General features: G+C 40.8%; 1 protein-coding gene across 7 annotated transcripts in view; it reads left to right on the top strand.

Moving 5' to 3' along the window:
• Positions 1 to 20,393, top strand: part of adgrl3.1 (adhesion G protein-coupled receptor L3.1) — a 115,263-nt gene that overhangs the window by 55,727 nt on the left and 39,143 nt on the right. For all 7 annotated transcript variants that reach the window (XM_008276002.1, XM_008276000.1, XM_008276001.1 and 4 more), the window contains 4 exons: positions 2,414 to 2,428; positions 3,562 to 4,350; positions 18,457 to 18,882; positions 19,646 to 19,749. In XM_008276002.1, coding sequence (XP_008274224.1) covers positions 2,414 to 2,428; positions 3,562 to 4,350; positions 18,457 to 18,882; positions 19,646 to 19,749 — 1,334 coding nt within the window. The remainder of the gene's footprint in view (positions 1 to 2,413; positions 2,429 to 3,561; positions 4,351 to 18,456; positions 18,883 to 19,645; positions 19,750 to 20,393) is intronic.

A 20,393-nucleotide genomic window follows, 5' to 3' on the forward strand; every position in this document is an offset into this window, starting at 1 on the left:
ACAGATATTAATGAATAATTAGATGATTTAAACCAGACAGGCGACACATCCTCACCAAACAGAACTAATGTTAGCGCTATTCCGCCGCTATTGTTTTCTAATATTCATTCAAAGCCTTTCTAGGAATAAATGAGCAGAATTATTTTTTTTTCCTTCTGTAGCTGCATAGCTAACTATTCAATACTGCATTCTAAGTAGTTTTGCAAATGATCAGTCAAAGATACCGGATAGATAAAAACATGCCGCTATCTCTGCAGAATTCAATTATGAATAACACCGAGAAAGAGATTGAGAGAAGATGCTTTCTTGTTGACGTTTTCTTGGAAACAAGGACATTTTTTGGCAAGTTGTCACAGTCCATATTTTTTCTCTTCTTCTTTTAGCCACACTCCGCGGCTGAATTAGCAGCAGCACAAAAGACTTCTCATCTCTTGCATCATCTTAAGCTACCCTTGACAAAACCTTGAGGTTTCAACAACTATCTTACCAACCTATATTCACTCTGTCAAATCCTGTGCACTGAAAAATTAATGACTTTGATTTGTGAAAAACTTTCATTTCTTACTGTCGCCCTAGAGATTAAAACAGAGATACCTGCGCAGAAAAAAAAAAAAAGTCCTGCACAGAGTTCACCAACAGAGACGTCCATTAATCTGGCGAAACAATGAGCAGCGGTACAAATTGAACGACATTTGTTTGACATTTTGTGTGCCATTTGGTGCTTGTTGCCACCACACTTTTTCATTTGAAATCTATTAGTTGCGGGCAACCTTGAACTCTGCATGTTTTTTCCTCTGTATCTGAGCGGCTATATAAGAGCCTCAGGTACTGTGAGGGCCTTGTTGTTTGGTGTCATTAATCCCCGTCTTCTCAACCACGATGTGTCTCTCTGTACGGTTTATACACTGTGTATGTGTGCTTGCCTTCAGTACGTTCATGTGTCGTTCCGTCGCACGCTCCCCTCCCCATAGACAGACTGGCTGCTTGCAAGGGAGCTGCTTTCTTGTGTGTCAACCATTTTATATCTTAACTCGTAATGGCACACTCACACACACACACTCTCACACACATGCATGTACACACTTGTTTTAGGTTTAACACGATCTTCTTCCAGAGATTGCTTATTTATCGGGAGTTGTGCTAAGCTGCACCAGTTACCATGCATTTTTCATGAGACTCGGATTTAATGGTTACTTCTGTGTGTGTGTGTGTGTGTCTGTGTGTGTGTGTGTGTGTGTGTGTGTGTGTCACGCATGTTTCTGTATGTCTTATGGCTGATGATGAGTCTTGGCTTTAATGTTTTAAAGAATTTATGCATGTGCTGTGCAATATGTAGTGCACTTGTGCTATATTTAAACATGCGCTATCCGGAAGTTCTTCCAAATGTTTTTTGCTTTGAGGACTTTGCCTTCCTCTCCTCTCCTCTCCTCTCCTTTCCTCTCCTCTCCTCTCCTCTCCTCTCTGGAGACTAGTTCCATTCAGCAGGTCTCTAACAGTCTTGAAAGACACAAGGGCACTGCCTGCAGGATTAGGTTTCTGCCGTGTTCACATTCCACTCAGTACCCCAGGGACCAAGGTGGAATGAAATTCATATGTTTAAGAGGTTTCAAGCAAGTGTGCACATTTCATTGCAGGGCGACAGGAACAACCCTTTGCTGAAGCTCTAAGGATAGCGGTTTGAATATAATAGACAGGGAATTGGTGTTTTGGGTTGAAGCAAACTGGTGCATTCAGTATGCTGCTGCCTCCACACGCAGATGCTTGCACACTCGTACACAGAGTCACACAGATTACATGACATACACAAAGCATTAGCTCACGCACTGCATCAGAAAGCATTTTAATGTGGCAGTTTTGGCTGGTCCGTTGAAATGCAATCCCACTAATCAAATCAATTTTCTGGTTTTCATTGCTCTGTTGCTATTAGCATACATTAAAGAACTCATTATCTCAGGTCATTTTATAATGCTGTATTTTTTTTTCTCCCTGCACTTGTTATACGACCACTGTGGACACTGTGAATGTTGGCATGTTTGCACATGTTTCATCGTGCTCTTTTCCCAGTGTCCCTCTCTCTCCTTTCATGTCAAGCGTGTCTCTGCTCCCCCGTACGTATGTGTGCAACATATGTGAGATGCAATGCTGTCAGATAGTTTCCCCATTGCAGCACAGTCTCCTCAGACGCTTATGTAATGTTATTACCAATCACACATGGAGAGCATCCTGGCACTCTCACAAGGTTAGGATGAAATATGAGGACGATTATGGAGATCTGAGATTGTATTATCATGATTTCCTTATTATTGCATCATTAATCTATTTTTGTCTCTTGTCTCTATCTCTTTCTTTCTCTCTCTCTCTTGTTCTCTCTCTCTTTTTTTTTCTTCAAATCTTTTGCCCATGGCCTATGCAGAAGTAGAACAAAAAGGTAAGTCTGTGAAGCAAGCACAGTCTACACATGCACACATGCACACATGCTCAAAATCTGGGATTGGGCGTCATTTTTTGATGCCAGAGCCTGAAGCCTTTTGTACCTCATGGCAGCATGACATCTCTTTCAAAGTCATCGCTGCTATATTAAGACAGCTTGATCTCAGCATATAGAGGCAATTTGAAAACACTGCTTCTCATTAGACACACTCTAGCCCCACATTATTCCACGGTATTGTGTAGAATGTCACTTAACAAACTCTCCATGGGTCGAGCACATTTTTATGATGAGCCAATGAACACAGAATTACATTGACATTTAATACTTTGAATGCTTCCCTATGATATGTAAGTGATGCCAGTGCTTTGAATAGCCAATGAAAATTCAATCAATATTCCCAGGCTTTTGCGTGGGATCTGGAATTCTATTATTGAGAAGAATGGTAAAACCACAGCGCACATCTGGCACGTCTGCTGTGTGGATGTGTGTGTATGTGACGGCATTCCTGTTAAATTACAAAGGTTCCTATGACATTGGTCGCTCTGGCTTCCCAGAATTTACTACGTCTCCCACATCCCTCATAAAACATGACCCTAGAATTCCAAGATGGGAATACTGAGCATGGGGTGGGAAAAGAATTATTGTAACAACTGCAGAAACAGCAGACAATAAAAGATATGTTCGATTCTACAGTTGGTTGTTCCTGACAGAAATAGAAAGGGAGAGAAAGGAAGAAAGAGCTGCGAGACTAATGAGGAGCCGAAGAGGGAGGGAGAATTGGGAATAGAGGGAAAGTGTGGAAGTAGAACAAAATGTGCCATTTTCTCTTCATCTCTTAGCTGTGAGAGCAGGGTATTATCTGTTGAATAGAAGGCATACTGTTGCTGTGCTTAAGGATGACAGTGACTCTACAACATCCAAATCACAACACAGTAAGCCTATCATGTCATCGTCATTCACTGGTGGTTAAGGTTGAGTTAAAACACAGTGTTCCATTATTTATGAACATTTATGAAAAGAGGCAAACATTTCGCAGGCACTGTCAGAAACTCTAGAGAGAATAGTTGGCATTTTACATCAAGTGCGCAAAAAATGGATCTAATGTGAAAATGTTGTCATTTATTCCTCAGTTTTTCTGTGTCCTGGCATTCTGCGGGGAGTATACCAAAGTGAACATCTCTTTGAGTCAGATCACCAATCTGGTGCGTGGTGCAAAGACCCGCTGCAAGCCTCTGATAAGATCTACTACATGCCCTGGACACCGTACCGCACAGACACACTCACAGAGTATTCGTCAAAGGAGGACTTCATCGCAGGCCGTCCCACCACCACGTATAAACTGCCGCACCGTGTGGATGGGACGGGTTTTGTCGTGTACGACGGTGCGCTGTTCTTCAACAAGGAGCGCACGCGCAACATTGTAAAGTTCGACCTTCGCACACGCATCAAGAGTGGTGAGGCAATCATTGCCAACGCCAACTACCACGATACCTCACCATATCGCTGGGGGGGCAAATCTGACATCGACCTGGCAGTGGATGAGAACGGACTGTGGGTGATCTATGCAACAGAGCAGAACAATGGGCGCATCGTGGTGAGCCAGCTCAACCCGTACACCCTGCGCATTGAGGGTTCCTGGGACACCAGCTATGACAAACGCTCTGCCTCCAATGCCTTCATGATCTGCGGAGTCCTGTACGTTGTCAAAACCGTATATGAGGATGATGACAACGAAGGGACAGGGAACAAGATTGACTACATGTACAACACTGATAAGGGCAAGGAAATGACGGTTAACATACCATTCCCTAATTCCTACCAGTACATCGCTGCAGTGGATTACAACCCTAGAGACAACCTGCTGTACGTGTGGAATAACTACCACGTGGTCAAGTACTCACTGGACTTCGGCAACAACGGTAGGTCCAACACATAACCCAATAGTTTCTTCTCCACCTCTTCCTTCTCTCATTGTTGTTTCATTCATAGCAAAAAATATTATGCGAGTTCAAGAATTATTCCTTGCTACATGTATTAGCCTGGCTGTGATGAGACTTTTTCAAAATCACATGAAATACCTTAGCGTATTTGTACTGCTTTTAATATTCATTTTAATGATAAATGCTTTTTTTTCCTCCTGATTGTTGTTGTGACATAAGGAATACTTACAGACACTAATCTTCCTCCAATAATTAATTCTGCAAAATTACTTGAAGAGGAAGAAAAGAAATAGCACCATCTGCGCTGTCATGGTTCTCAATTATGACTGTTCCCCCGCCACTCCACCCGTGATATCTGCATGTTTTTAGAAGTAAAAAAAAAAGAACCTCCAGAATACTTTTACAGCTGGTCCTGAATATACCAGTGTCACTGAAATTGTAGATGTCAACAGAGTTGCTATTTATGGAAATGAGAAAGACATCATAAGGGCTGCCTTGATGTCTACCTTTCAAAGAATATCTCAGATGATGTTATGCTGAGCCTTACATACTGTAAATGCCTCTTGCCTTTTACTGTACCACTTGCCAGCTTTCTCTTTAGTTTCCCCCAGCTGCTTAACAAATCATAATGCATTTCTCGTGAATGGAGCCAGGAGTGTCTGGAGGGAGGACACGACGATACCACTTTCATCCTTATATATGATACCTATCTGAAGATGCTTCAACCTGTGTTTGACATATGCATTCATTCCAATCTGCTGTCAAGAGTTGTTACCATTCACAGCGGCTTGAAGTCTGCTAATGCATTTGCAAACATATAAATGCTAAAGCACAACACAAACCACCGATGATTTTTATAGGTGCCTTTTTTTTGTTTTTTCAGTAGAAAGCAGTTCCAATTAGAGCAGTTGACAGTGAGATCTTGCAATGTATTCTTTTTTTTAAGCTGCACTGATTGATATTTTTATAGTAACAATAGATCTAATGACTACATGTAATGTGACAGGAGCCATTTGTTGTGACAAAACCTCAGATGATTATGAGTGTGACAGCATATTTCAGCTCATCCTTTCAGTTTAACTTTGCTGTTTTGGTTCAGTCTCACTGATCTTGTGACACTTTTTTTTTTTTTTTCAGTCAAAGCTAGCAGTCACCTGTGTTTAGCAAAAACCTTTGACAAATCCACTGTCCACATGTGCAGCTTTTAAATCCCTTAAGCACCTCAAATTCATTCTCGTGATTGGTCAGTTTCAGAAATCTAATTGATGGAAATCCAAAAAACATTAGTGGTAAATGCCACTGAGGTTAAGTAGGGAAACAAGATTAAATAGGGTGAAGTGACCCTTTACGCAGGGGTGGGCACATATGAATCAGGAAATCAGGTCAAATGAAGGTTAAAGAGGGAAATATAAAGTACAGTGTCTAACCAAGGAAGGGTCATGAATACAGTTTTGCAGGATGACTCATTCGGATCAACGAAAGTGCACGTTTTTTGGGAATACCAGTGCTGTGTCCATCTGCAAGAGCTAAGAATACTGTCTAACCCAGAGTGACTCTCTTGCAACTCTGGTGTGAGGTTAGAGTCCACCCTCCTCTCGCTCTTTCCTCTGGATGGAAGGGCTTATGCCCCTGGAGCCTGAAGGGCTATTTGCCCAGCGTAATTGCCTTTCAGCACCTTTCTATGGAGTGGTCAAGGCAGTCTGGCTGCGTGTCTTATTAAATGATGTCTGAATTAACGCATGCTCTTACATGCAGTTAGGAGGCGCAGTACAAGAAATTATAGAGAGAGGCAGCATTAAACTTGGTTTCTACCGATTAGTGTGTGTGTGTGTGTGCATGTGTGTGTGCAGGGAGGCCGTGCTGTAAAAATGTGAATATGTGTGTGTTTACACGTGCATAATGATGTGCATGCTCATGCGCTAATGTACTTACAGCATGAGTTTGTGTTCCTCTATTCATGAGCGCCTATATGTGTTTATTGGTGTACGCATGAGAGTGTGATCACTCTCATAATGGAGCTCTTGGTGTCTCAGGAGGCTCTAAAGAGGAGATCAATGGGGATTCAATGTGGAGAATGACCTCCAGTGCACAGCAACAAGCCAGACTGCTGACCAGCGGGGGATAAATACATACAATCAATGCTGCTCCGCTCTTTTACTCTCGTCCTCGCTCTGCTCCCTCACTCAATGAAGACAAGGAATAAATTAACTACCTTAACTGCATGATTTTCTCATTCTTTTGAAAATGAGCCGACTAGTCGATTCACTGTGTGAAAGTGGATCATGTTTTATTCTGTGGCATCTTGACACAAATTTTTTTGCTCTTTTTGCTGTAGAAACTTAGAGAAAAGAGGTTTGCGGTTCACTTTACCTACTATAAATGCATAAAACATACTGTAAGGTTACTGTAGTCAAACCTGCCATGTTCCAGCTCTATTTTTTTTCTTTTCTTTTCTTTTCCTTAGTCAGTTCAGGAAACAGACCAAGGAAAGGGGCCATGCTTAGGGTTTCCACTCATTACTGATGTAGCTTAATGCACATGCTGTTTTTGTTTCAGCTCATATGGACTTCTTCAGATATAAAATGAGACAGGAAATGGGCCATGTTCTCAGGGAAGGATGAGGTAGGCCACTGTGGACTGAGTGTAATTGGGGTACAACAAAGAGAGCACCGATTACTTTGTTGTGTCTGTCCGGCTGGATAACAAAGGCGGACGGTTGAAAAGAGTTCACTCTGAAACACTTACACTGTGTGGTTTTAGAACACACATCTGAATGTGAACACAGTCACTTTGGCACACTAAAGTGTTTGCTGGCCAGGGATGAAAAGAGTGCTGGAAAACTAGTACCAGTAATAGTACTTTAAAGATTTTTTTACAGCAGTATAATACTGCACTTGAGTAAAAATACCTGTGTAAAACATATTCTAAAAAAATAAAAGATAAGCAAGTTAAAAGGTACTCTGAGCAACTTACTTTTTAAAAAAAGCGGATGTGTTGAAAGAAACATGTTACATGATGATCATCATCGTATTAACTTAAGGAACATCTGTATTATATATTATTACATCTTTATCACACCATGCACAGGTGAGAACCCCACCAAGAAATCCAAACCAAAACAATAAAATCATTCAGTTCTTACTCTGTAGACGAGCATTTTCATCCTGTAGTGACACCTCAGAACTAAATAGAACCGAGGACAAAACTCAGACAATTAAAGAAAACTGATAAATACATAAAGTCACTTAGTAATATAGGTGCAGATTGCATATTTTAGGCTACATATGACCTGTTGCTTCATACAGAATTAACAGTATAATAAAGCATCACTGAGGCAGAAAACACAGAGATGTATAAACTGCACAACAGCTATCAAAGGTTAAGTGTGTAGGATTTAGGGAAATTTATCTGAAATTGAATATATTGTTCTTAATTATGTTGTATTATGTGAAAATAACAATTGTGTGTTTGTTACCTTAAAATAAGTCCTTTATATCTACAGAGGGAGCAGGTCCTATTTCATAGAATCAGGCATGTTGCCACGTTTCTACAGTGGCCTGGAAAAGACTACCGGGACAGTAACCTCAGCGGTTTTAGCAGCAACCATAGATTCTCCTACATGTTTGGAAAGGGAGGGTAAGTTGATTACAATCTACAACCTGGCTGCTAGACACCACTGAATCCTTCACGTTGCATGTGAAAGCAGCACAGCGTTGGAGTGTTGCTATGCTGGAAGGCAGTGGTTGTTGACCTTCTCCTCTGGACAGGGATATCAGAGATTTGTTGTTGCACTCACCTGGTTGAGCGAGCACCACAACGTCTAATCCCGGTCTTCCCATAAGATCATCTTTTGCTCATCAGTACATTCCGCCTCCCTGATACCTCTGTTGTCCTCAAAGTTTAAAGCATTCTGGAGAATAAACATGCTTGCAGTCACAACAGTACAGTAAAACAGTAAAAAAGCAGCAGAAATGTCAAAGTCACAGCTGTGGGGTTCATATCCACCATGAGTACGTTAACTAGAACATTGTGCACTTGTTGACTATGCAACAATGTGTGTGTGTTTGCTTTGGGTTACTGAATCGCGCACCAGGTGCTGCATTAACTCAGAAATTAATTAAATACAGTGCTTTTTTTTTTTTTTTTTACTTTTGCCAAAGTAATTCCAAACATATTTCCCATAATGACAGCATCCTTTCTTTTGTTGTTGTGCGTTCCTGTCCTGCTCAGTGGACACAGAGCCCAGTTGTACAGTATCTGTCACAGCCTGGTGTCGGCTGAGTGCTGAGTGTCCGCCCTGGACATGGAGATCTGCCCTGCAGCATCCACACACTCACCAGCTTTTGCTCTGTAGTTGTTGATTTGTCCAGTCTCACATGATTTGTCTTTTTTTTAAGGGTTTTTTTTTTTTTTTTTTTGGTCCATGCGACTTTTGTTTTTGCTCTGTAGTATAGGCAACTTGAAATGTACTGGAATACAATACTGCAATAAAAGAAACCTAAGTCAAATTACATTTTCTTTATTTCAAAAGGGACTTCCCTTTGCTAATGTACAACAGGACTGGGTATCACATCTCAACATTTTTTTTTTTTTATGACATAACAGTTTTTGATCAGATATAAGCCTATTAATTTAATTCATATCCTGCCAGTTCTGTACTAAAACATTTCAGCAAAAGTCTAATGTTGGTGCTGTTGGCTTTTTGATATAAATGAACAAAAATGGGTTTAGAGAAAAGTGTTTATAGCCCTTATAGTATAAGGTATTGAAAGACTGGCCTGACCCTGGTATTGAAAAATGCCTAGCCCTTTATAGTATATCACAAGGGGTTTGTTTTAAACATAAGAACTTAAACTTGGCGAGGGAGAAATAAATGCAGCGGGCTTAGTTCACCTTGGGCTAACGGATAATATAAAGGTTCTCTCCCATGTATTCTATCATGGCGTTAATGCAACATGCAGCAGAAAATTATCTTTTTGAAATGCATATTCTTTCTCCCTTGGTACTTAACAAGAAAGTGAACTGCCTCTCTCCATTTATTGTTTCCCATGTCTGTTTGTGTTTCTTCTTTGTCTGTTAAATCCCCATTCTTTCTCTCCCTGTCTCTCACATAAACACTTACACTCACAATGGCAGGAATCTTAATATTTCCTTTTTCCTTTTCACACATCTTTCTTTTTAACTGCTTTTCTTTTTGCCATCCTTATCTCCCGCCTAATCTGCCCTCCTTTTCTGCTCCCAACCCTTTCCCACATCACACAGGGCCATTCCATTGAGTGTCCTTAGATGTATATATTATAGAGACCTAGTGAATGCCTATGTAAAGTCAGAGTCAAAGTCACTTGTCTCTGCATCACCCCTTTCTCCCAGCCCACAATCCCCAAACACTCTCTCATTCTCTACTGTTTATGAAGTTGTTTCATCATGTCTTCTTACATGCATATTATAGAGGCTTGCCCTACGCAAGCGGCATGGCTCCGATGAAACATTTGAATAATTTATCACCTCCAGTCTGCCTTGCCACACTTTAGAAAGTTTTCCCAACAAAGTCGCAAAATTATTCATGTTATCCGCATCTTCAGGACGGGAGGGGCAAACAGGGCTATAACGGAGAAGATACTAACTTGTACGCAATGCCTTTTCTATCTTTGATTTACTCCTCTTCTTCTTCTCCCTCTCGTCATTATCTCTTGCTACCCCTTTTCCTTTGTTCTTTCTTTTTGGTGCACATTCTCACGTTCTTAAGATAGATTACCCTAGATTCTCCCCCTGGTGCTATCTCACTGCCCTTTAAGGTGATGATCTACTTAAGGTCTTAAGTTCAAATGAGACAATCTGATTGCATATTCTGCGGGACAGCCAGCGCGCTGAAATTATTGTTAAAAGAAAGATATGTAATTCTGAAAGTTTTCTGAAGTTTCCCTGGAGGATTTTTTGTTATGTTGTACAGAGGCACTGTTTAAAAAAAAACTAAAAAAAAAAAACAGGAAAAAAAGAAAGAAAGAAAGAAAGAAAGTTATTTTGAAGGTGACAAAAAAATCACAGTTTGACAGCTGCTTTCAAGTTTTTTTGTTTTTTTTTTAGAATTATAACTTATATAAGTAATTATCAACTTTATCAAAACAAATACGACCAAAGCATTCAGCATGTGCAGGATTACTTCAGCCCTTGTACATAACTAGTGCTTTATACAATTTATATGCTTTTAGAAATAAGTTCCTTTAGCTCAAAATTGACCACAAATCTTTGCGTACAGCTCATTTTCCTGTGACAAAACAGTGTCAAACTTGGCTTCTTAACAATATCTACATTTTTAAAAAAGGAAATAATTAGGAAATTTCTGAAAACATTTAAGGGTTACGTTTTAAAATGTTCTCTTATCTTAATTAGGCAGAAAATTTTAACATATTATTGTCATGATTTAGGTGTTGAGTTACACAGAGATGTGAAGAAGTCCCGTAACCACTGTTTTAACCATAAGTAAAATCTTCTAACCCCTATTAAAAATTGTATTAACCCAATGCTTACTACAGTCAAATATTTATAGTGTCAAAAGGACATTATCAGTCTTATTTGGACAGTAATCAAACACTAGAGTTCTATTGTAGTCTATTAAATACACAGTTATACAGAGCCAACCTTTAGCTCCCACTCTGTCAGGTTACAATAATTTAAAGGTTCACCTTTGAACTCTTAATGGCCTCAATCACAGAGTTCCATTTCCTAAGGAAGTCAAGCATGGAGTATCTATTGTCTTTACTCCCCTCTCCAAGTATTTCCTCCATCCTCACCCACCTCCCCCTTCCTCTCTCCTCTTCTCCTCTCCTCTACTCTCCTCTCCCTTCTCCCTTCCTTGACACCAGATTGCAATCAAGCAGCAGAGCTAAGCAGTGCAGGAAATGTTGGAAACAAGCTAAAGTGGAGAGAATAACAAGAGTTAATGGTTGAAGTGGAGACCCTCTTTCACCAGATCACTGATTAGACTAAACCTCGGCACATTTTCTGGCCCGTCGAACCAGGTTGTGTGTTTGTGTGCAAGTGTGTTGAGTCCTTGAGCTGTTCACGCCACTTGAGATGATTCAGCTCTGTCAAAATGAAGGCAGATTTACTTTGTATGTTTTATGATTGTTTACAGGGTGGAAACCGTTGATTGCTTATACCCCCATATTTTGAGATGCCATTACAATTTTTTTTATTTTTTTTTAAAAAAGCAATCATCAAAGTGTTAATCCTAGAATCAAAACATTTTAGGCATGTCTTATTGAATACAATGTCCAAAATTGTAAGGTTTGAAGTCATATTGTTATATGGAAAAAGAATCCTTTTAAAACAAAGTACATATGATAATAATTTCCATATTCTTCCCACCAACTGGTGCCACAACCCTATATACCGCTAACAATTATTATGCAACATAACAACATGAATACATAGTATGTTTCACACCTCAGTCTACACTCCCATGTTTTGCCCTCTCTCTTCTTTGTCTTCTCCACCTGCGTCCATCACCTGTTCTTCTCCCTTCCTGCCGATCTCCCTCTTCCCCAAATTGATTACGACACAGCCGTCTTAGCAGAGACTGAACTCTGCTTCAGAGAGTCTACAGCACCTGTTCCTTGCCTGCAGTCTGTCCTTATCGATTGGATAGCCCCAGCCAGGCACTCTGCGTGCGTTTGGCCTTGGCAGCGCTTCTCTCCTGCCAAACAGCAGATGCCAAATTAAGCAGGCCTAGCCAGGACAATAGGGTAGAAGGGAAACCCACTGCCTTGCAGGAAGTGAATAGAAATAGAGCAGCTAGCAGAGCATATTGCCATAGCCGTATTCTTGTCAGGTTCGAAATATAGAAAATGTGCAGGCCACGAAAAAGAATCAAATCTGAATTTCTATGTGATGGGCCATAGTAATTAGTTATAATTCAAAACATTGAAGCTGGAAGTTACAGGTCTCTGAAAGTTTCCTGAAGTTTCCCAAGAGGATTTTTTTAAAGGTACTGTAGAGACACTGTGAAAGAAGTTAGTCAGAAGGTGACAAAAAAAATTAGTTTGACAGCTGGTTCCAAGCATTTTTAGAATAATAACTTATATAAGTCATTATAGAAAACTTTATCAAAGCAAGTACGACAAGAGCCTTCATTCAGTGTAAGACTACTTAAGCCCTTGTACATAACTACTGCTTTTCCACTTTGTATAGTTTTACAAATCAGTTCTATAGCTCAGAATCAACCACAAACTCACTTCAGGTCTCATTCGAAAAAATTAATAGATTTTGATGGACTCTTTGTATATATTCTTATCAGTTGTCCTCACAGAATTGATATAAACACGCTGCATTCCTGCAATAGGAGACGCCACCATCCCGCCTTTAAAGAAATATGCTGATGATTCCTTAAATTATAAAACAGAAAAACAACAACAACCACAGAAAAATTGGAAATTCGCTGCTCCCATTAGCTTTTTTGCTTTGAACAAGGGAACTTCCCCTGATTAAGAAAAGAAGCATGTAATTGGCAAACTTGCTGCAGGTGTCTCCAACCTCAGCAGAGCAATGACATGATTATGCAACTGGTAAGCCGGCAGGGCTGAGCAGCGATGTGTCTGTATGTGAAACATTAGCGGTGGAACGTGGCGCTGCCTGGCAGCCATTTTTTAGAGAGGCTGTGTTAGTTTGAGGTTGTTTTTTATCTTAAAGTATCACTGCTTTGAAGTGCTCCGTTCTGTCTTATCAGCAGGCTTGAGCCACTCGCCACAAGCTCTCTGTGTGCGTATTGCATAGCACACAAGTGAGTGAAAAGTACATGTGTGTGTATGTGTAAGCAAAAAGTAAGCGTCTGTGCAAGTGTGTGTGTGTGTGTGTGTGTGTGTGTGTGTGTGTGTGTGTGCTCTCCAGCCATAGGGGTAGTGTGTTATCGCAGTATACAGCCCCATTCAGTGTGTGCGCCACTAACCAGCCTAGAAAGCTTTGTGCCCTCCAGTCAGCTTATCATTTTGCTTTTACCCCTCTGGATCCATCCCTTCCTACTGTTCAGAACAGTGTGGGCGTGTGTGTGTGTGTGTGTGTGTGTGTGTGTGTTTGTGTGCATGTGCATAGATGCAAGGAGGCAGTAACTTTTAAGCAAACTGCAAGAAGTAATCATCTTGCATATTAAGAAGTATAATAGACACTCCAACGCAGTTCTGTGAGAACTTCTGTCTTAATTCAAATCCCTCTTCACTCTGCTTCTGTTTCACTCTTCCTCCTCTCTGGCTGTCTGTCTGCTGGTTTTATTTTCTGACGGTGTGGGAAACTTGCCAGGGGAAGTTGGTTTTCCCTCTCCTCTCTCCTCCCTGCCTTCTACCTTTTGTGTTATGGATTTACAATCCCTCTGTTTACCAAGCGAGAAGTCAACAAGAGCATTCTCGGCAACAGAGCGGAGGCAGAGACAGGCAGTCTTACCCACACAGAAAAACATTGCCACACACAGTCATGCGCGTGCACACGCTTGCTCGCTCGATGTCTGTCTGCATGTCAGATGATCATGTGCAAGCAACCCAGGCTGACTGACAGCATCTCTGTGGCCCCTCCAGTGTGGTGACAGATGACAACTTCAGGAACAAGTTTACTGCCAGCCTGCCATTGTCTCACCTTCCCCTGGGCTCGCTACAGGTCAGGAAAACAAACAGGATGGAATAGAATAGAATAGAATAGAATAGAATAGAATAGAATAGAATAGAATAGAATAGAATAGAACATTCCTCACCAGTTTGCCAGCTGACATGAAATTCTAGATTTCCAGTTTTTCAAGCCATTTTTCTTTGTGTTTGCTTAAAAGCTGGGATTTAATTGTTAATCTTGACCTAATGAACCACACATAAGACAACACGGAGTAGTAGCTAATCATTTGCCTCCATTTATATCACACAAGTTTCCTCGTCAAATGAAGTTTTCTCAGAAGAAAACTAGGTTTTTGTGCTGATATAATATGATATGATCACATTGTGTTATTGTTTACAGACATATATTCATATATAGTTCTGTAATCCAAGAAAATTATTATTAAAGTCTGAAAATGAGGATTCAGTTTCATACATTTGAGAAGTTTTGTGTAATGTAGTCCCATCACTGGACTGTTCTTCATAGTTTATTTAATTGACCATCAATCTGATGATTACATTTGTTATAATCTGAGATATAATTAATACTGAAAAATCACATTTACTGTAGTATGGATTTCAAGGCTATTGCACAGTCTCAAATAGAATAGTTAATGCTGCTGTAGAACTCTGTTCTAAAGGAGGAATGCCGGCTCTGCAATTAACGCAATAAGATGATAAAATATCTATTTTATTTTACATTTCTTTTGGACAATATGAATGTTTTTCATACAATTCCTAGTATGTGAAAGCAAGTATTGTGATGAGTGATGCATTTTCCATAAATATAGTGCAGAATCTTAAAGCAATTGACTTGCACTGAATCCGTGACTGTATTTTTTTTTTATTTCTTGTTCTTGTGGCATCGGGTTCGGCAAAGAGCACAATGTTTAGGTTAGCTGACATCATGAAGTTGTCATAGTGCATTTACTCATGGCTTCCTAAGCTTAAGCACAGGGGAGATATGTCAGCCGCCACGAGTACAACCTCTAGCCCTTTTCTCCTATAAATGTTTCATGAACCTGTTATGTCATGTTCCTGTAGTTCCCTACAGCCTCTTTCACAGCATCCTGAGTGATGCAAGTGATGAATTCATCACATTACAAAATCCTTTTTTTAAATACCAAAATGCTACAACAGAGCAAGCAAAGGTGTACAAAATAGAAGGTGTGAAAGACAGTGTTGAAAAAATGAAATTTGAAATTAGTAGAATACTGTAAAAAAGAAATGTGTCAGAAAGTACGTTGTAAGTTAGTAAAAAAAAATCACGTGGAAAATGTCGAGAGGAGCAGAGGTAAGGAAGACAGATAGAGATGCATCGGTAGTGAAGTGCTGTGGCCCCTCGACTGTGATGCTTGCAGACTTTCGTGTTACCTCATCCCAAGCTGCCAGCCACTGTGTTTTCTGGCCTGTACTCAAATGACAGCAGACATCAACCTCAGACACACACGTACACACCATTACTCTTCCATTGTTGTGGCAGAGGCCCTAATGGAGCTTCCCGTTTGAGTCCTGATAGGCGCGCACACACATACTGGCTCGCCCGCTTCACAAGCACACACACACACACACACACTTGCGCAAACACACTCAGATTGACAGCTAGTCCCTAGGCCACTGCTGCCACGCATGATTGATGGCAATGTTCCATGGAGAATGCATGAGGCAGGGCGGCAGTGATTCAGGAATGGGGAGCAGCACAGTTTAGGTACGGAAACACTCCATTGAGTTGTGGAGGAAGAGAACAGAACGTACAGGAGGAGTGGGATGCTACATGGCTGTCAGTCAACCAGACAGACAGAGAGAGAGGGAGGGAAAAGAGAGAGAGAGACAGGAAGATGGAGAGAAGTACGGTGTCTTTAATTAAACTTAAAAATCCACCGGAAAGGATGACTTCGGTTCACAGTAAATAATACAAACACCCACTCGTTCCTGCCACCCACACAGTCACACTTCACTCACACTTCATTCTGCTCTGTCGAAAGTCGAAACTAATTTTATAAACACCTCAAATCAGACCTCACAGAAATGCAGTCGCTTTGGATCAAGCGCACATTGTTTTTCTTTGATTATATTTTAACAGTATGAAAACTAAATCCAGTACACCAAAAATTTGTACAATTTCTTAAGGGAGAAATGATTCAGTTCCAACTTTGTCCCCCTAAAAATGACAATTCTTTATGACTAAACTGAATTCTCACGCTGCTTTTTGAAAGAAATTCTTAAAACTACTAGGAAAATACCATGATTTGGGATAAAATACACCCATTACGACATGTTTAAAGCTCTTCCTGGTTGACAAATCTCACCTTATCTAATATGTAATTGGTTGGCTGGAAAGGAGCTACAGCTGTAAAGCAATAAGACTGTTGGTTATAGATGTGTTTGTGATATTTCACAAACAAATGACACTAAGAGAAAATGCATTTCCCTCAAAGCGTAACTGAGAATGCAGTTTAGTTGTGTAGAGACCTAATTTTTGGGCTGTTAAATTCATACAATTACATTCCTCTCTCTAATAAAACATTCAGCTCCACTGAGAGATGGGAACTCTGTAACCCTTCAATGTTAATGCCCACCTTGTAGTACATATTACGGCCCGCGGCACACCAAGAGAAGCACAAGTGCCTCTGCTTTCCATTTTTACGCTGAAAATCATGAAATCAAGAATTTTAACATCGGGGCAGAGTTAAAGCTGCAGAAGGCAGCTTCGTACTTTTGCTACTACAACTTACAGGGAATGATAGCTGAATTTTTAAGAGCTCAAAGGAGTGTTTTGTAGAGCATTGTTGAAAAAGCCACGGAGAAGAGGAAAATCTTATGTGTGTATATTGTGTAGTTTTCAGCCAGTTGCTTAACAAGGAAGGATTTTAAAGTGTATATCTTTGTTGTGAAAGTAGCATGACACAAAATTGTGAGAATTCAGATTTGAATAATCTCATTATCTAGGTGTGTTGCCTGTTTACGTCTGCTTCTCTCCCCGTCTGTGTCCTTGCCTTTACATGCATATCAGGATATCCCCATACAATGGGTTTTCAATAGCAAGATGAAGGTAGAACACTGTTATCAGCCGTGTAGGCCTGCAAGCAAAGTGTATTGACAGTGCTGCGTTGATTTTGCATCATAACGATGTGTTGGTTGAATACATAAGCTACCAGGTGCACAATTATAAAAATTTGTAAAGGATTTAAAATGTGGCTTGGAGCCAAACTAGTTCACATAATGCACAATCTCTTCTATAGGTTTAAAGTTAATTCACAGATGTCTGTAATTACAATTTCTTAAAAATGTTCTTGAGTATAATTTACATATTTATTCAAAAACACTCAGTTGTACAGTCTTTATTGTGCTTTGTGACAATGAAGATGCAAAGTTAGGGAACAGGCTTCACCTGTGTACAGCGGTGCACATAATGACTTTAGAATAATTTAAAACTAATGAAATAATTCAATTCAAACCATTTCTTGCTACTGAGCTTTCAATCCTGCAGTATTGATTCGTAGCGCCATACGTGGCAGCGGCAGTGAGAACCACTGGTATAATATTCTTACAAGAGGACACTGACACTTCACAAATACATCCTGTACTTCTCTCTCTCTTTCTCTCTCTCCCATCAACTCATCCATTCATTCTTTATTTTCGTCGCCTGAACAGGGTCAATGTGAATAATTGAGCCTTTTTACAATGAAATATTGACAATAAAAGAGTGTGCCATATGCATTTAAGTGGCCTTCCTGCCTCTCATGATGTCATGGTGTTATAAATCATGCACGACACTGAAAGAATGTTTTTTTTTTTTTTTCTGCCAGGTTAGGCAGCGAGAACCACTACTGTGTGCCAGCCCCATAGGAAGGACTGGTGAACTTGTGTAGGGAAAACAGATCATTGGTGTTGCTTGGAGATTCTCAGTGTAGACATTATTTCAAGCCCCTTCCCAAAAACTTTATCACACATATTCAAGTAGTTCTGTTATAATTGCTGCCGATTGAATTGTTTCTCAAAATGTCCGGCACCTGAAAGGAATTAATAACCCAAAAAAGACCTGGCATACGACTGCACTGACAAGGGATGAAACACTAACATTGGGAAGTCATCAGAAACATGAGCTACTCCCTGTCAAAGCTGTTTAGTGCTGTGTAAATGAGTGCCTGCAAATGTGTTTGTGTCTGTCACCATATTATTTATGCTTGTAGGCCGTTGCTCACATAACTTGGTGTTAATGCAGATGGTTTGCTTTATCCCAGTTCTTTTAACTTTACTGTTCATACTTTTTTTGTCCTCAGACTAAACTTTGAACTCGTGTCCTCGCAGCCAGAGCTCATAAACACATCTGCACTTCAATCATGTCAGGCTCTGCAAAATCTGCACAACACATTTTGGTTTCTGGCTCCTCATTTAAGAACTCAGGCTCCTCGGTTTTGTGAATTTAAACCGTCTCTTCTTTCTTTCTCGCCAGATTATCGTCCACCTCCCATGATCCCCCCCAACCGAGGAGGCGTGGGAGGGGGTCCGATCGGTGGGGGAGGCGGTTCCTCCTCTTCGTCCACTAGCCGGGCAACCACCACGCGTTCTCCTCCCTACTACACCACACCGAGGCCTCTCCTCACCACCTCGCCTGGACAGAGGTACCGCACAACCACCACAGTCCGCCAGCCCATCCTGGTTCCTGCCGGAGGTTCGTCGTCCGACACCAATCAGATACCTGACACCAATCAGAAAGCCGGGGGAAGATCCCCTCCGGTGCAAGTCCCTCCGGCGGCCCCGCAGCCCCCTGCCCTGCCTCCCCAAGACTTCTGCAGTCCACGAGTGATGGCCGACATATCGTGGCCCCAGACACAGCAAGGCCAGACAGCCAAACAGCCCTGCCCTGTAGGAACACTGGGTAAGAAGGCTGCATAGGTAGATAAATAACAGTGATTATAACGGCGGAGTATGTGTGAAAACTTTGTTCCACATGCGTACATTATTTTGTGTGTCTGCTTGTTTAGCCTTTTTCCTTTTTTTTTTGTAAAACTGGTAGCAAAATGTTATAGAAGTTCAAGCATTTTCAAAAAGAAATACCAACACTGCAATTAAATATAGAACTCAATCCCTTTATGGTGATCGTTTTAGTTGAATATTGAAGTATATTAGGCTTGTATGTACCACAAATAGTGTGTGAAATTTCTGAACTACATGTTGATACATGAACTCTCATCCTTCAAGTAACTACCTGCTACATCTATTAGATAAAATTAGATCAGTATATATACATAACACATTTCAACTCAGTGAACACTGAACAAAGTACATTATAGAGCACATTTAAAACCTAAATACATAATTAAGAGTGTAAGAGCGATGGATGTTGAAGGTAGGATGGAGACAGGTACAAAGTAAAGCATTTATCTTTCCCTTTGACAATGTCGTGGACTAGCAGTACAACATTCCACAACACACACACTTCCTCAGGACAAACTCTGCCGTTTTAATCAATTAGCTCACATGACAGAGAAGATTTCTCAATCCTCCTCCAGCTACCGTCGTCGCACAGGCAAACACTGCAAGCACAAAGCGCTTAGTGAACCTCGGGCACCTCAGGAGTCTTCGTGTCTCCTGGTGAATGTCAGGCCTGTCTTACCCTGTTTGCTTTGCTTGTCACGCAGGCGTGGCTACATACGTGTGCATGGCCCATTTGGGCTATTGGGATCCCCAAGGCCCTGACCTCAGCAACTGCACGTCGCCTTGGGTCAACCACATCATGCAGAAAGTAAGTCTGATTGCTGCTGCTGGCCCTTGTGGCTCCCATTGAGCCCCAGATTAAGGGTATGTGTTATGAATATAGTCCTCGAGCAACTTCTCTCACGCACGAAGAAGCACTGGCCACAGGGAGCGATTTAGGCCATGTATCCATCTTCATTTGTTAACCATAACTCTGGACTTGAGATCTGAGAGATAATATGTAGCTGAAGGGAAGTGGAAATGTCCAGTAAGGCTATTACTCACACTGTGTTCTCATCATAATAGGCTAACAAACAGTATGATAGACTCATTTGCATACAGCAATCACTTTTGCATGGAAATCTTTGTTTGATTTTTTTTTCGGATGCTTTTGTTCTGGATAGTGCTGCCCCTGTTATCATAACTTGAGCCATGAGCCTTAAGGTTTTTAGGTTGTTGTTGTTTTTTGGGGTTTTTTTTACAAGGCAAACTATGGAAAATGGTCCCAGAGAAATCAGCACAGCAGCTGAGGTGCTAAAGCTGGAGTTGTTTCTGTAAAGTAGTTTTTAATGTCCTTATGATAACACTTAGAAGTTTCTTGGCACACAATGCTGAACGCTCTGGAACATTAACCTAACCTGGTGTCACAAATTCAAAATTCTTCTCTCTCTATGCCTTCACATTTTTCACCTC

Source organism: Stegastes partitus, unplaced genomic scaffold, assembly GCF_000690725.1.
Source record: "Stegastes partitus isolate 25-593 unplaced genomic scaffold, Stegastes_partitus-1.0.2 Scaffold63, whole genome shotgun sequence".
Lineage (NCBI taxonomy): Eukaryota > Metazoa > Chordata > Actinopteri > Pomacentridae > Stegastes > Stegastes partitus.